Genomic DNA, 15,015 nt, shown 5'->3' on the forward strand with positions numbered 1-15,015 from the left:
GAATCTGGAGGGGAATATTGTTTTGACATCTACTTTCCATCTGAATTTCATAACCGTTCTTTTCTACAGGCAGAATTTCAATAAAACAGAACATTGAATACCAAAAGGAGATGTGTAGTATATCATTTGCATGTCTAAAGCCCTGAATAGTTTATGCAGTATTTATACAAGAGTAAAATTCATTTTGCAAATGTTGACTGGACTTTAATGTAAGCTGTGGTATTGTGAAACATTTGTTTTCATGCTATTTCCAGTGTAAGAAATTAGGATTTGAATCAACTAGGCTGGTCGGACAACATGATTGGAATATTCACTAGCCCTAATAACATTTCACTAGCACAATTCATTTGTTCAAAATAGTTGTTTAATTTGCCTCTGAAAATACAGTAGCCTGGTCGGCTTATTACTGTGAAAAGTTGGTAGCCCGAGGAGAAATTAAGTAGTCCGGCTATCGGACTACTGCTAATTTGGAACACTGCTATTTCTCAGCTACTCGGGATTTCAATGAAACTTTTGCAGCCATAATAACACAAGGATATGCACTTATCATTGGCATGTCTGCATTACACCATTATACAGTCCTGGCTCATGAATTGGTTTAAATCATTGTACTTGGCTAAATTTTTGCTACCAGTTACATTGTTATAAATCAATACTTGGACATAACACCTCCAGTTGAATCTTGACATGACCAATTACTAAAGTTTACTTAAAATTAGCTGAAACTTTTTCAGGATGTTCTAACAAAAATCTGTCATTTAAGGCCAATTTTGCATTTTCAAGGACAAGTCTAGCAATAAATATTCTGCAAAAAATTAAGATTTCTATCTTAAAGCAGCTTTGTACACTTCAAGCACAATATCACAGTCATTACCCTGCATTTTCCTAGTGGGTGTTTCCCCATTTCATTGCTTCTATATGCACTGTCACTTTCTCCAATACAATCTGCATAAAAAAAAAGAGGGCCCCTAAATCAAGCACTTTTAATGACCGCTCAATTCAATTACTTTTCAATTTTACTTGGACAAGGTTCGACAAATGAGATAATTTACCTTGAAATGACCTCGCTCCTTGGTCAAATTTTGAATTTGGATAGCCATAACTTTGTTATCAATAACCAGATCCGATTTATTCTTGTACAAAGCATTAAGAGAAAAACCAACTTGTGTACACTTGATGTGGTCACTAAGGCAGGGGATATCAATTCAACAATTTGCTTCTGTTGAATACTTTGTGTATGGATAATGTAAAACTGAGATACAAGAACTAGTTTTTTCTCTTTATTTAGCTCGTATTGACAAAACATTTAGAACAGCATTTTGTGTGGGTACTGTTTGCTGCCTAACGAGAACATAGCTCCAAGATATCCAAATAAATATTTCTTATCAGCGTTTTTTCTGATGGCCTCAAGGACCTGTTTGTCTACGACTTTCTGGTCCTCTTTTCTCTCATCACTGACAGAGTACTCCTGAAAATTACACAAAACATTTGATGTTTGTACAAATTTCGATGATATTGAAATTCAAAATAAAAGAAAGAAAAACGAGTGGACTTAAATCTGCAACTAATGAAGATAATGGTCAAATGTCACCTAAAGCAGTCTTTCGCAACAAAAAGAAATATTGCTATTAATTTATAAATCTGTTTTTGTCAATTGTGTATGTAATGTACTTCTATTTATAGAAATTCTTCCATTGTGGCTGAAAGGTTGCCTTTAAGGGATCTATATAATTGCAGTAACCGGTTATCCTGTTGTGATTGTAAAAGGCAACTAAATGGGTTCGAATTACTGAGTCTATGCATCTCCATGCACCAGTAGGTGAGGTGATTTGACTCCTCGTGTTGCTTGAAGTTCACAACACCCAAGGTTAGTCAAAATCAACTTTACTTATTTTGGTGCCATATGACTGCGTTGGTATGCTATAAAACCAAACATTTAGCAAACAGAAATCCTCTTAGAGAAACCCCATTTAAAGCCACTATAAGCTTTTAGAGAAAATAACGTCTCGGTAATACAAAGGCTCAATTTATGTAAATTATATATTACCTCTTTCTTTGTATCAAAGATTTCGCCTTCAGCATGTTTGGGTTTTCTCAACTGCTTACGACGGAAATATTCATCATTGACACGATCTGGAACCTTGATGTCTTTAATGTCAATTTTTGTTTTTGTGGCGATCACATACATCTGGTTAATTCTCCTCAATGGACAAGCATTCAGGTGGAATGGACCTGGAAATTAGGAAAAGCAAAAAAATCTTATGAAAAAAAAACACTCAGTAATCAGGGTTCCCACTCTTAGATATTTTGAAAATTTAAGGACTTTTCCAGGACTTATCAAGGACCTTTTTTGATTTTTTAAGGACTTTTTAGAACATAAAATTTCAAGCTACATGTATTTGATTTTTTGTCCTATGAATATGTTCATGGTAATGTTTAGAACAACATTTAATAACACCAATATAATACATGTAGTTCATGACATAAATCTAATTCTTTCTAAGAAATACATTCAGTGTCTATAAATAATGAAATGTACTTTGTGACAGCAACTGTTTTTGCAGGTTGTCTGTCAATTTTCATGTAATTTTGCTGTTTTTAATGCTTCCAAGGGATCACTTTTATACCAGATATTCATAGTAACTTTAATTAGTAACCTCACATTTGACCTCAGTCCACTAAGGCTTCATAGAATGGAAAATCTATGTCACACTGAAGGGTATATGAAAACTGCCAGCAGGTGTTTCTACATTCAAAATTTCACGACTTTCATGTTAAAAAAATATTGGTATTCTGCTTAAGCAGTGCTACGGGGTGCACTTCCAGTACCATAATCAAGCCTAGTCTACAAACATTTTCAATTTTGCCATTTTTGGATGTTATTTAGGGATTCTTTTTTGTATTTCAATGACATATCTTTGATTTGATCTTACAATTTTTTAAAACCATCTACCAAATATGGCGGCAGCATGAATACCCAAATATACCCAAACACACTAAATTATAGCAATGTTCATTTTGGTTTGTATACAATGTTGATTTTAATGAGAAAATGAATTGATATTTACAAAATAATATGACTTAGCCAACTATAACTTTCGATCATTCCATTGAAATTGGCAGTTCAGATGTTGTAAAAAAAAAAAGAGTGACATTTGCTTATCTAACTGGTTAGGGTTCATTAATGAATAGGCCAAATGTACTTGCAAGATATGATAATATTTGTTGTTTACATTTAAATTTGTAGGGTATAAATTTTGTTGAAATTTCATACAAGTTCATTCGATTATTTTTTTTAATTTAATAGCTTTAATTGGAGTATACTGTATTTGGGTATATTTGGTTCAAAAATGTATATTTGGGTATGTTTCATTACATCTTAGTGAAAGTGTATATTGTATTCATGATTAAAACAGCACTTTTTTTTAGTAAAACACATTTATTTTAGTATATTTTTGTTATATTTGGGTATTTGTGCTACCCAGATATGTGTGGCCAATTGGCTGTGCTCTGCCTTGACAATAGTTCATGCATGTAATTACTATTTTTTTTATTTTATAATTGATTTACCTTTGGCTTTTAGCATGGTAGTGAGCAATTAGGATACAAAAATTGGGTAAATTTGCCAAAGGAAACAACCAGGCCAATCAAGCAAACTTGAGGTTTGATTTGTGACTGTCCTTCCTAGATTTTCCAAACAAAACCGCCATAGTAACCAGTAAATAAATGATAAATCTCATAAATGTCAAACTTGGCCTCCCAAAACAGTTGTAAATCGAAAATCATCAACATTCAAGATGCGGAAGTCAATATACTGTGCAAAGACCGCCATTTTGGTTTTTTGATTTACCTCCCCTTTTCCAGACTAATTCCCGTACCTTCCCGGACTTTTTTATGTATCAACACTAATTCCCGGACTTTTCAAGGCCGGGAGCTCCTGTGTTCAAATTCACGGACATTTCCCGTTTTCCCGGACAGCGTGGGAACCCTGAGTAATGAACAATGAATATAAGTTTTTAACATTCAAAATGAGTAATTATTAACATTTATGTGAGGAACAATATTTTTTGTAAACCAATTTGCTATCACTTTATCAGTATATCTGCTAAATGCAGTTATACAAAATCAAATCATTTTTTCCAACATATTCATGTTTTTAGTCAGTTACTGTTAATGATGCTTAATACTATCAATGTAATTATCTACTATATTGCAGGCCCTTTCATTATTTATCAAATAAAAACTTTCTAGTCATGCTCATTAAAGAATCCATAGTTTAAACCTATGAATATTTTCAGTTGGGCAAGTGATATTAATTATCAAGCCAAGGAGATAATCATGAACTGGCTCATTTTAGAGAAGATTGCCTACAATATAAAATTACTATAATATACCTGTTACAAGAAGTAGTCCAGAGTTCAACTGCTTCAAGAAGACTACACGCTGCAAAGGACAGAAAAGCGTTAGAATTTATTGTTAATAAAGTAACAATATTAACATGTAATAAGCTTATTTTGTTAGAAGCAAATGTTCATATTCAAAATCTATTACAAAATAGTAAATTATGGTAACATTTAATGTTTATAACCAAAATGAAGTCTTTGCAAGTGGCATGTTTCATCAAATAATAAAGGTAATATCTTATCGAATGTTGGTCAAGTTTAGAAACTGACAGAAACTGACAAATAAGACAGTGAAAACAAAATTAAACTGTTCAATTATTTAATATGAAATCATGTTGTTCAATTATTTTACCCATTACCAGATATACACGCATTTTTCACCCCCCCCCCCTTTTTTGTTGTCTCAAATGGTGAAAAAATGCTTTATTCAGGCCCCCAAAACTTGTTTTTGTTTGAGAAATGTTCTCTAAAAAAGCGCCACCCTATATCCAAAAGATGCATTTGGGAGTTGCCAAGGGGGATGTTGAAGAGGGGTGGTAGTCCCCCTCATTGCCAAGACAATTTTGGACTTGTGAGAGGCTAAAAATGACCCAATGTTGATCATAAGGTAGCGTGTAACCAACGCTGAAAAGCATTTGACTATCTCATTTCATTGAGAAGTTGCAGCACTTTCAAATCAATTTTAATATTTTGATGGAAAAAATCAACGTAAAATAGTGATTTTTTGCAATTTTGAGATGTCCCCTCATTGCCATGGTACAGGAAATTTAAGACTGAGCATGTTGTTACAAAGGCAATGGTCTAGTCAACATTTGTGCCAAGTTTGATTAGTATTGAAGCAGTTTTTATAGTTTTTTAGCAACATGAACTTGTAACGGGAGACTTTTCAATGAAAACAGCCATTTTTCACAAAATGCTCCTGCGGTAATGGGTTAATATGAAATTTAATTGATTGAAACCTTCAATATCCTAGACTTCAGTGAATAATATATTTTTTTACACTGCTTACTTCATAATAGGAATTAAATGCAGAAAGTAAAGTCTCAAGATACATGTATATACAGAATTACACCCTCTATTATATTTTAAATACAACAATTAAATTATTATGGTCCTGTCAGGTAACAATAAGGCCTAAGCTACAAATATGACAATGTCCTTTTTATGTCTTCAATTCCATACCCCATTTCTCCAATAATATCAACATTAATAATTTAATACCTTTCCCTTGTGCCTGCCAGCAACCAAGATGAGGATGGTTCCAGGTGTGATTGTTGACCTCAGCTTTGACTTGTGCTGTGAGAAAGCCTTCTTTCTATTATACAACTTCCTAGGCCTGTCTTCAGTGGGATAGTATCGCGGCTAGAATAAATAATAATATCATAGATACATCATGGAACCTGATATTTTCAAAGTCTAATGAAATAAAAACTATGTGGTAAAATAATCTTATAATTATATATTGACAAGATGACAGAACCCCTTTTCAATCTATACAGAATTAGCATGGTGGTTTTTGTTTGTTTGATTGGGTTTTACGTTACATTGACACAGTATAGGCAGAGATCTGCCGAGGACGCGATTTTGCGCCATTGGCGCTAAAAAAATGAGAATGGCGCAGGAAAATCGGCAGCAAAGGGCCATGGGTGCATCTAAATTCTGTGCCAGACTTATAAGAAAACAAAACTGTCTGCTGGGTTATTTAGTCATCCAGTCAAAACTGGTACCAACAGCAACATGTTACCCATGCTCCTGTAATTTAATACGCATATTCTTGAGTTTATCCATTCCCCTATAGCTTTTGTCCATGTTATTTACTTACCGCATTTCTTCTCATAATCCCTTTCCCACATAGATACTCATTTCTACTACCGTAAATTTAATCCAATAAAACAAACAAACAAGTTATACAACTACCTAATATTTAAAATGATTATCGGTAACTGAAAAAAAAAGTGTTGCTATTTTAAGAAATGCTGTAAGTTACAGTATAATCTGACAGGTGTTCAACTTGATCAACCCTAAGGTCACTCAAGTTCATGCAAATTTTGGCTGATGAAGTGTAAAAAAAAGATGTATATTTCGTCATCAGAATATTTGACAGCGTGATTAACGAATCAGAGAAACATTGTGCATGACTTTTTTCATGATCAAAAGGTCTGTCGGCAAATGTCTTTGATGTATGCTGTCTACACAGAGGCATACAAGGGGCAATAAAATTCGTCAATATACAGTGGTAAGGGACATTTGGTGCAAAGTAGGAACAATTAAATGGATAATGCACAATATAAGACATTACAAGTAAGAACCAGCAATTATGTGAATAAATTTGCATATCAAATTTTTGAGCAGCCATTTAAAAAATATTTTGCCTGCAATTAATATTAGTTAGAAAGTTACCATGTAGGCATAATTTTTAATTATTGGTTAAGTACTGAATTATAAGTGAACCACTTGTCATAAAATATGATTTAAGTTTTATTACCAGGGAAATTCAATTATCTACAAACTTTTTAACAGTTATTTTGGTCAATGTTTACTTATTTTCCCAAGGCCCATACTTTGGTAAAAATGGCCCATCATTTTCAGACCAAGTGGGCCCAGGGCCCAGTACTTTCAAATTCTTGGCAGATCTCTGGTATAGGTCATATTGTGACATTCCAGCTTTACTGGTGGAGAAAGACATCAGGTGCCCCTCCGTGCATTATTTCAGGCACGAATGGGCAACTGAGTAGAACCACCGACATTCCGGAAGCTAGCTGGATAGCTTCCTCACATGAAATAATCCAAGTCCCTGTCGGGATTCGAACCCACAAAGGTGAGGGGCAAATGGTTTGAAGTCAACGACCTTAACCATTCGGCCATGGGCGCCCCTAGCATAATGGTACTACAAGAAAAGCATTGATGCAAAGCATCAAAGGGCGTCCAAGCAAGATATGCAGCAGGTGCAGATGAAAAAGTAGATATATAATGACAAGATATTCTTATAAACTGTTCAATGGCTCATTGGTTTTTACCAGAATTGTATATCACTTATGAATGAACGAACGAAAGACATTGTTCATTATTTATAACTTTGATTGGCATGCTAGAAATTAGAATACTACTTGCTATTTCTTTATGATCGTGGTTATTAATAGCAACGGATATACATGTATACAATCATTTATAATCCATATGAGTAACGCATGATCAACACCACACTTGTGTAATTGTCCCTTATTATGTTATCGCTATTAGCGAAGACCCCCTTTTAAGCTCTCTGTTCACACTTAGTAACAATATGACACTTGTTATATTACCATGTTGAGCATAAATGTTTATTATACACTAATTGTAATATCTTTTTTAATAAAAAATACAGATTTTATGAATATTGTTTTCTTTTCTTTTTTTGTGTTTTATGCACTGCTTTAATACTGAGTTTTTACGTTTACTACTATTTTAAGAATTCAATTGTCATAATGACCGACGATTATAAGTCAAAACTCAACAGGAAAAAGTCAGTAAATTATGGTTAAACTTTCAATATATAATATTGTTTATTCTTAAACCATATACATGTATATACATTTGTATTTTTCTTTATCATTTTTTAAATTATCAATCAATTGAATAATTCATAAAATCTGATTTGTAACTTTGAATAATTCCTCGGCATCTTTACTAAACACGAATAACAAATTAAATAAAATGTTTCAAAGTTGATAGTGTCATATTAATGCCATAAAAATGTACATTTTTTCTCAATTATTGTACATATTTATCTCATATAGATAAAATAAAACATGCGATTTGTGTGATTGTTTTTCTTTTCAAATTGTATGTTTATGTATAATAATAATCAATAAATTGGAGAGTTGATCTATTTTTATTAATTATTGTAACCAAACTAAGTGACAAACATTCATTTTGAAAAAAAGCTTATTTATCTGTAAAATATTTGTTCTGTTCTTTAACGATATCAAACATCGACTCCAAAACCGGAAGAGACCGGACAATAAACGTGTGGTACTATTCGCCGGTCGTCAAAATAGACCAGGAGAGACCGGGAATTACCGACAAGAGTACATCCCTCTATAAATAGATTTTCGGAATATTTAGGTCATCAACTCAACATTCTATTTACAGCTTTCGGAATAACATACCATAATAACCCACTGTGTACTACAAAATGATAAATAAAAATACCCCGAAGAGCGCGATTTATTGACGGAAAAGGTTAATTAATTTGAAAATGTTTGCATTGCGAAATTCTCCAGTTCGCTATTCATTGTAATTAATAATCAAGCACCCTCATACCGATCGGAATGATCGGCTTTTATTATCAACAACTATAAAGGCTCGAGAAGATGCTGTCGCCCTTTCACAAAATCTGATTTCATTACATAAGGGCGCCGCGCTTCGGCGCGGACGCCAATAATGCTTACATCACCATCTCATTAACAAAATTCTTCAATGAAGTGTATTTACTTCAATGATGATGCTTACTATTACAGTATTTTAATAAATTCCGATATTTTCTTTATAAAGAAAAAATAAGTCTTAGTCTTACTGTTCAAACAAAGCTTACCAAGCGTTTAGCTCTAACTGTCCTTTCACCACCATTTTTGTCACCACCAATTTTCTTGGTGACCATACGAGCCGCAGCTTTTGGTTTATCACCTGCTTTAGGGGCCATTCTGAAATAAAGACATTTTGGATATTAAGGAACATGGTCATAACTTTTTTAATTTCAACAGTTCTGAAAGCTGAAATGAAGACCTTCACAACTCAACTGTCATAAAATAACATTATAAACATTCAAAACCAGCTGGGGTAACTACATATACAACAGACTAATTCGTGTTTGTAGTATAGAACTGTCTGTAAAAAAAATATATATAAAGGGGTCTATTTCAGGAGACTGCATGCCAATAGGTTAATTTTATCAACCATGGGCAATGTTTACGAATTTTCAGTGGTGACAGTACAGATTTTACAGTGCAGAATGGGATCTGTATATTAACAACCGGTTTTACCGTGTTCATCTCTTGTATTTCATCTATATATACGCGTAAGAATGAAAGTTACACTGATCAGAAGCTGGTTTAGTATTAAAATAATCATGCTTTTTTGAAGAGCTTTAAGTGCAACAAAAAGCTATTTTTCGCTAGATATATCAAATATATAATACATCAGAATCAATTCAACGCATAACTTATTCAATTTCAATTCATTTGGTCTTAAAATCATATGAAGATGGAACCTTTAATATCGGATAATGACGGATTTTTTTAGTATGTCTTCGGAAACCATTTACTTACTTTGCCCAGTATGGAGTAAGAGGCACAAAAAGTCGTGACGTTTTACGACATCCGGTGAGAAAATGCGTTAGAGTTATGCCCCTTTGTTTACATTAATTCATGCTGACAGTTTATTATTTTCTAATATTTTGTATCCAATTTACATGACATATACATAGGCGTACAAAATTGGCGTTATACTTGTTGTGTTTTAGACTGTTTTGTTTTATGTTTGACTAACAATTTGATGGATGACAGTTTAAAAACAGATGATGTAATAGTGTGTAAATTTCCATTGGCAGTGAGTGAAAGAATTTATGTCCATTATTTCACAACAATATGACATAATTTATATTATAAATATTTACACGTTGGTTAACATTTATTTTGTTATATAGACTTGAACAAAAAAACTGGTTAGTAACGATTTAGATTTCATAAGTATTTTACTCAATTAATATTGTTTTACAATTCTATAGGCAGACTCTTGATTTAACTGTGGTTCCTGTAATGAAGAAGGGATAAATTATCAGTTGACAATGCCACATACAAATAATTTTCACCAGAAAGATGGGGGCGATAAAGAAGATAAGTATGCAGGACGTCTCAGTAAACGGTTGTGTTATATCCTAAGATATGGTGCAATAAAAGAAGGACTGACTGTTCATAAAGAAGGTTTGTCTTTATTTTTATTTTAGTGTGTTATTCCTTAAATCTGGTACAAGTAAATAATTTTGGTTAGACATTGAAGTGTCCATTTAGGAATTTCTTTGGAGAAATATACATGGTCATGGCTCAGATATGTATACTATTTAGGGGACAAGATGTGTATAAGAGACTGGATATTTCTGTTGTTACAGCTGCGGAATGGTATCAGTCTGGCTGCACATTTTTCTCACCTTGTAACATGATGCAGTTAATTGAATTTTAGGGGTAAAGTACATGACTTTAGAGAAAAAAAATTTTGTTATAGAAGAAAAAAATCCCTGAAGTCAGACTCGATCCATATAATCATATCACTGATTTTATGTGACACAAATTATTTTTATTTTTATTTTATTCGCCAATTATTGATCAAGAATATCCAGTTGTAAATTTGAACAAATAGTTATAACAATTTAGTTTTACATTTTACAGTGAGTGGCAATTCCGGGTCAGATACATGTACTTCCAGAAAAAGTTTAATTATTATAATTTGAATAAAAGAGTTGTTTTCATTTTAAGAAAAAGAAATTACAGATTTGTTTTTGAATAGGTATAATTTTATATAATTTGTAAATGAGTCAATTAAAATTTATTGTTGATAATTGGTATTTGCAGGTTTTGTGGATGTGAATGAAGTATTGGAAATGAACATGATGCGACATCACACTTTAGAGGAAGTTCTGCAGGAAGTTGACACTTCACTTAGTCACAGACATACAAAAAGATTCGAAAGCAAAACATTCAATGGAAAGACACTCATAAGGGCTCTGTTCTGTCGAAACTTTGAACCAGTAAGTTGGATTTTTATTTTTAAAGCATATAGATATTTATAATAATTTCTGGAAACAGCTGAAACACAGAAGTCTACAGCAGCATTTTACCATTAAAGAATTTAAGGTCTTTTATTTTAATATGGAGGAAAATGTAGTTGTAAGATTTTAATGAGAGTTTTATTTTAAATATATTTGTATACAAATGGAATTCACTAAATGTCACTATAATTATAAGATTTATATTAGTGGCTCTTGAAGTATCAGTTACTGAACTGAAAGAAGGTCTCTTTTAAGTTGCAGTTTTATGTTTTATTTTGTGATACACATATACATAGTATATATAAAACATTACTTAAGATGCCGAAAAATCAGAAGATTTTCTTATGACTGTTATTTTAATGTGATCCAAAACTGACGTGATTGTAAAATCATAGTTTTGCAATTTCTTCTCTGATACCTGTAAGATTTTTACATATACTTGGCATGTTCTTGTTCACAGAGTCCGTACCATGAAGGAACAAGTGTTAAAACATTTCAACAGATCTGTATAGATTATATACTTGATAATCTAGATGATTATGATCTTGAGGACTTTCCAGATGAACACATAATCAGGTATGTTTTGAATACAGTATATACTTAAATACAAGGTTTCCTGTTATCCTTATTCTGAGTTCCCTCCCCTTACACTGCATTACCAAAAGCATTAGTGCAAAGAAGGTCTTTCAACTAAGCATTGTAAGACGCTGGTGTAAAGGGAAGGAACCCAGGCTATGCTATTTGCAATCTCCACACAGTGATCTCCCCTTAATTACAATTCTACCAAGGGAGGTAATCACTTTGAGGAGTTTGTGCTATTTGATGTTAAATGCTGTCAGGGGAGATAATTATGTGATTTACTTGAGCCTTGACAAGGCTTTATAATTTTATACTATTTGATATTCAACATCATACATACAAGCCTGACAAAAAAACACTTGTTATGCTAATGTTCCTTTTTGGCAGGATACTTTTTTGGTAATTTTGTTTCTTGATTCCTATCAGCCTTATTACTATTTATATGATATTACTTACCATAGGGTTTAGTGGTAGAGTGTTCTGCTACAAGAGTGATTCAGGATGTGACCACAAGCCATAATGTAGAATGACACTTACCATTGTTCAGAGATGTAACAATTACTTTGATTCCCTCCCTTCTTCAAAGATGTGACAAATACTGCAATTCTCTCCCTTGTTCTAAATTGCAACAGATACTGTGCACTCCCTTGTTATGTTTCCAGTAATTTGATTCTGTCCCCTGTTCACAGATGTATTAAATAGTATGATTATCTCCCTTGTTCAGAGATTTATCATTCTGTGATTCTCTCCCTTGTTTAAACATTTAACAACAGTGTGATCAGAGATACAAGTGATCTCTCATACATTAAGTCTAATGGTCATTTGTCTCTAACCGCTGGTTCAGAAATCACCTGGAACTAGTATTTTGTCACTTGAGGAGAAATTTGTTATTACTGGTAAGATATCCAGAAAAGCCCGTTTGATGGATCAACTGGCAGGATATAACATAAAATGTGTAACAATCATAGTGAAACATATGAAAACTAACACATTTTGTGATACATGTACATACAGGGCTGTATGCTAGAAGTGAACATTTAACAATTCAAAATTGAATATAATATATGTATATGACATTATTTTAGCCACAATTCATTATTTTAGAAATACATGTACCTGTTACCTATATGAACCTATGGCCAAGATCATTAAATTTTGCTGTTAACGCAATACATAAGATGTTTTGTACAATGATATTTGTAAATAATTTCTCTACCTGCAGTACAATGATATCCCAGCTGAAGAGAAAAAAGAAATTGAATGTGAAAGTGTTACGTCAACTTTTAGTGCCTGTGTTAGAACATTTGGACCTAGACAGTGTATATCTTACACAAACTATACTGAAAACAATGTGGACAAACTGCCCAAATCTGAGAGTATTGAGTCTGAAAGATTGTGGATATATTGTTACAGATAGTGTTGTAGAAACTATACTCAGGGTAAAGTTTTGCTATGTACATATCTCATACATTAGTAGATTTCAATCTTTTGTTTAAATATATTTATTATAAATTGATTATGATAAAAGCTTGAAGCTTCACATACATTAGTAGATTTCCATCTTTTGTTATACTAGTGTTATATGAAGAATCATTATAATGACCCGTGTAGGGCTCGAACCATAGCTGGATTGAAAGTATTAGGTTGCCTATCTCTAACTCTTTTATAAATCCAGCTATCATAAATACATGAAGTGAATAAATTATGATTCTAGGCCATCATTTTCAGCAGGACCAAAATCTGTGGAAAATAAAATTGACCTAAGGCTAGATGATAGTGTTTATTTATATTAACCTGATTCAGTCAGAGGACATTTTTTTATACAAAATTTCAAAATTTGAGCATAAATCATTGCAAAGGTGGAAACAATCATTGAAGTATATCTGAAACTGCTGAAGATTTCTAAAGTAATAACATTTTCATGCCAATATTCCATGTTCAATATACATGACTTATGTTAACACTGGTTTTTGTTCTCATATTTTCAGAAATTGACCAAATTAGAGGCACTGAATTTGGCTGCATGTAAACATTTAACAGATAAATCGGTGAAAGCTATGTGCCAGTTTGGTAAAAATCTACAGCAACTTAACTTAAGCTGGATTAAAACTATATCTAACGGTGCAATACTAGACCTTGTAGTGAATTTAGAGAATCTCAGACACTTGGACATATATGATATGCAATTAACTGGAGAAATAAGGGAGTTAGTGATCGAAGGGGCAAGACAAAGGGAGATAAAAATTGTATTAAAGGGTCTTCAAGAGTCAGACCCAGATGTTACAATTGAAAACCCTTCTATGATGTTACCAAACTTTGGGAAAACCTGGTAGATGTTCACATAAACATTGTAGTTTTATTCCAGTATTACCTCAAAGTTTTTTTAAATGAGCCAGATGTTATTGTGTATACATGAATGTGAACGGTAATGGATGAAAGAAATAATATTGCTACTTATTTTTTTAAAAATATGTATATAAATAATAACTATATAAATTCCAAATAATAACTATATTTATTCCGTTATTTTTAACTTACAATGTACTAAAATTTATTGCTTTTGTTGTGTTAGAGATATATTTTTTGTCCTTTTTTATATACATGTACATGTGATATTGATGATGCATATCATTTTGTATGCTACAATAAAATATAAAAACAAGCAAAGAGATTTTTTTTTCTATTACATTGCATATTATATGTTATACAACAAAATCACATTACTTGCAATTAATTTTCGAAACTGAACTCAACTAGAGTTACTTCCCTTTGACCAGGATATTATCTACAACAGCTGTACGATTTTGAATGCAAGATTCTTATTTCATTTAGCCGTTTTCAATAAGAGTTAAATGACTTAAAATGTAGCGTAGATCAGTGAATTAGAAAGCCATGTATTTAAATATCTTTAATTGTATAAATATAAACATAATTATATATAATCATGGTTTTAATTTAATATGTAATTATAATTAATTACATATTTAATTAAAGTCGTGATATCGTAGAATGTTAATTTACACTGGCTGATTTCTACTATGTAATTTGTACCAATTATGCACTGCACGTCACATCGCTCCAGAATGACCAGTTACAAGGCGCCAACAGGATCCATGTAAGAAATTCACAATTCTTGTCATTTAGGCCTGCCAAATGATGCCAGCCAACTCAATAGAGTTGACGCAGTAGGCTATTGTTAACTGTCTAACTGTCCAGATTCTATCTAAGATT

At 32.3% G+C, this 15,015-nt stretch overlaps 2 protein-coding genes across 3 annotated transcripts; one reads left to right on the forward strand and one right to left on the reverse strand.

Moving 5' to 3' along the window:
* Positions 1-1,266: 1,266 nt before the first annotated feature.
* LOC132743409 (large ribosomal subunit protein eL6-like) lies at positions 1,267-9,736 on the reverse strand. Its single transcript, XM_060731931.1, has 6 exons — positions 9,710-9,736; positions 8,977-9,085; positions 5,625-5,765; positions 4,395-4,443; positions 2,048-2,232; positions 1,267-1,468 (listed from the first exon to the last, which is right to left on the reverse strand). Exons 2-6 carry the CDS (start codon positions 9,082-9,084, stop codon positions 1,307-1,309), a joined length of 645 nt encoding a protein of 214 aa, XP_060587914.1. The 5' UTR covers position 9,085; positions 9,710-9,736; the 3' UTR covers positions 1,267-1,306.
* A 111-nt stretch (positions 9,737-9,847) lies between these two features.
* On the forward strand, positions 9,848-14,451 carry LOC132743408 (uncharacterized). Of its 2 annotated transcripts, XM_060731929.1 has the most exons (6): positions 9,848-9,989; positions 10,168-10,363; positions 11,009-11,184; positions 11,666-11,781; positions 13,007-13,223; positions 13,773-14,451. In XM_060731929.1, exons 2-6 carry the CDS (start codon positions 10,228-10,230, stop codon positions 14,115-14,117), a joined length of 990 nt encoding a protein of 329 aa, XP_060587912.1. In that variant the 5' UTR covers positions 9,848-9,989; positions 10,168-10,227; the 3' UTR covers positions 14,118-14,451. The 2 variants fall into 2 exon arrangements, with proteins under 2 accessions (XP_060587912.1, XP_060587913.1); XM_060731930.1 differs by lacking the exon at positions 9,848-9,989 and having other exon boundaries at positions 10,016-10,363.
* The last annotated feature ends 564 nt before the right edge of the window (positions 14,452-15,015 follow it).

This window comes from Ruditapes philippinarum, unplaced genomic scaffold (genome assembly GCF_026571515.1).
Source record: "Ruditapes philippinarum isolate M1 unplaced genomic scaffold, ASM2657151v2 ctg7945_1_1_1_1, whole genome shotgun sequence".
Taxonomy (NCBI): Eukaryota; Metazoa; Mollusca; class Bivalvia; order Venerida; family Veneridae; genus Ruditapes; species Ruditapes philippinarum.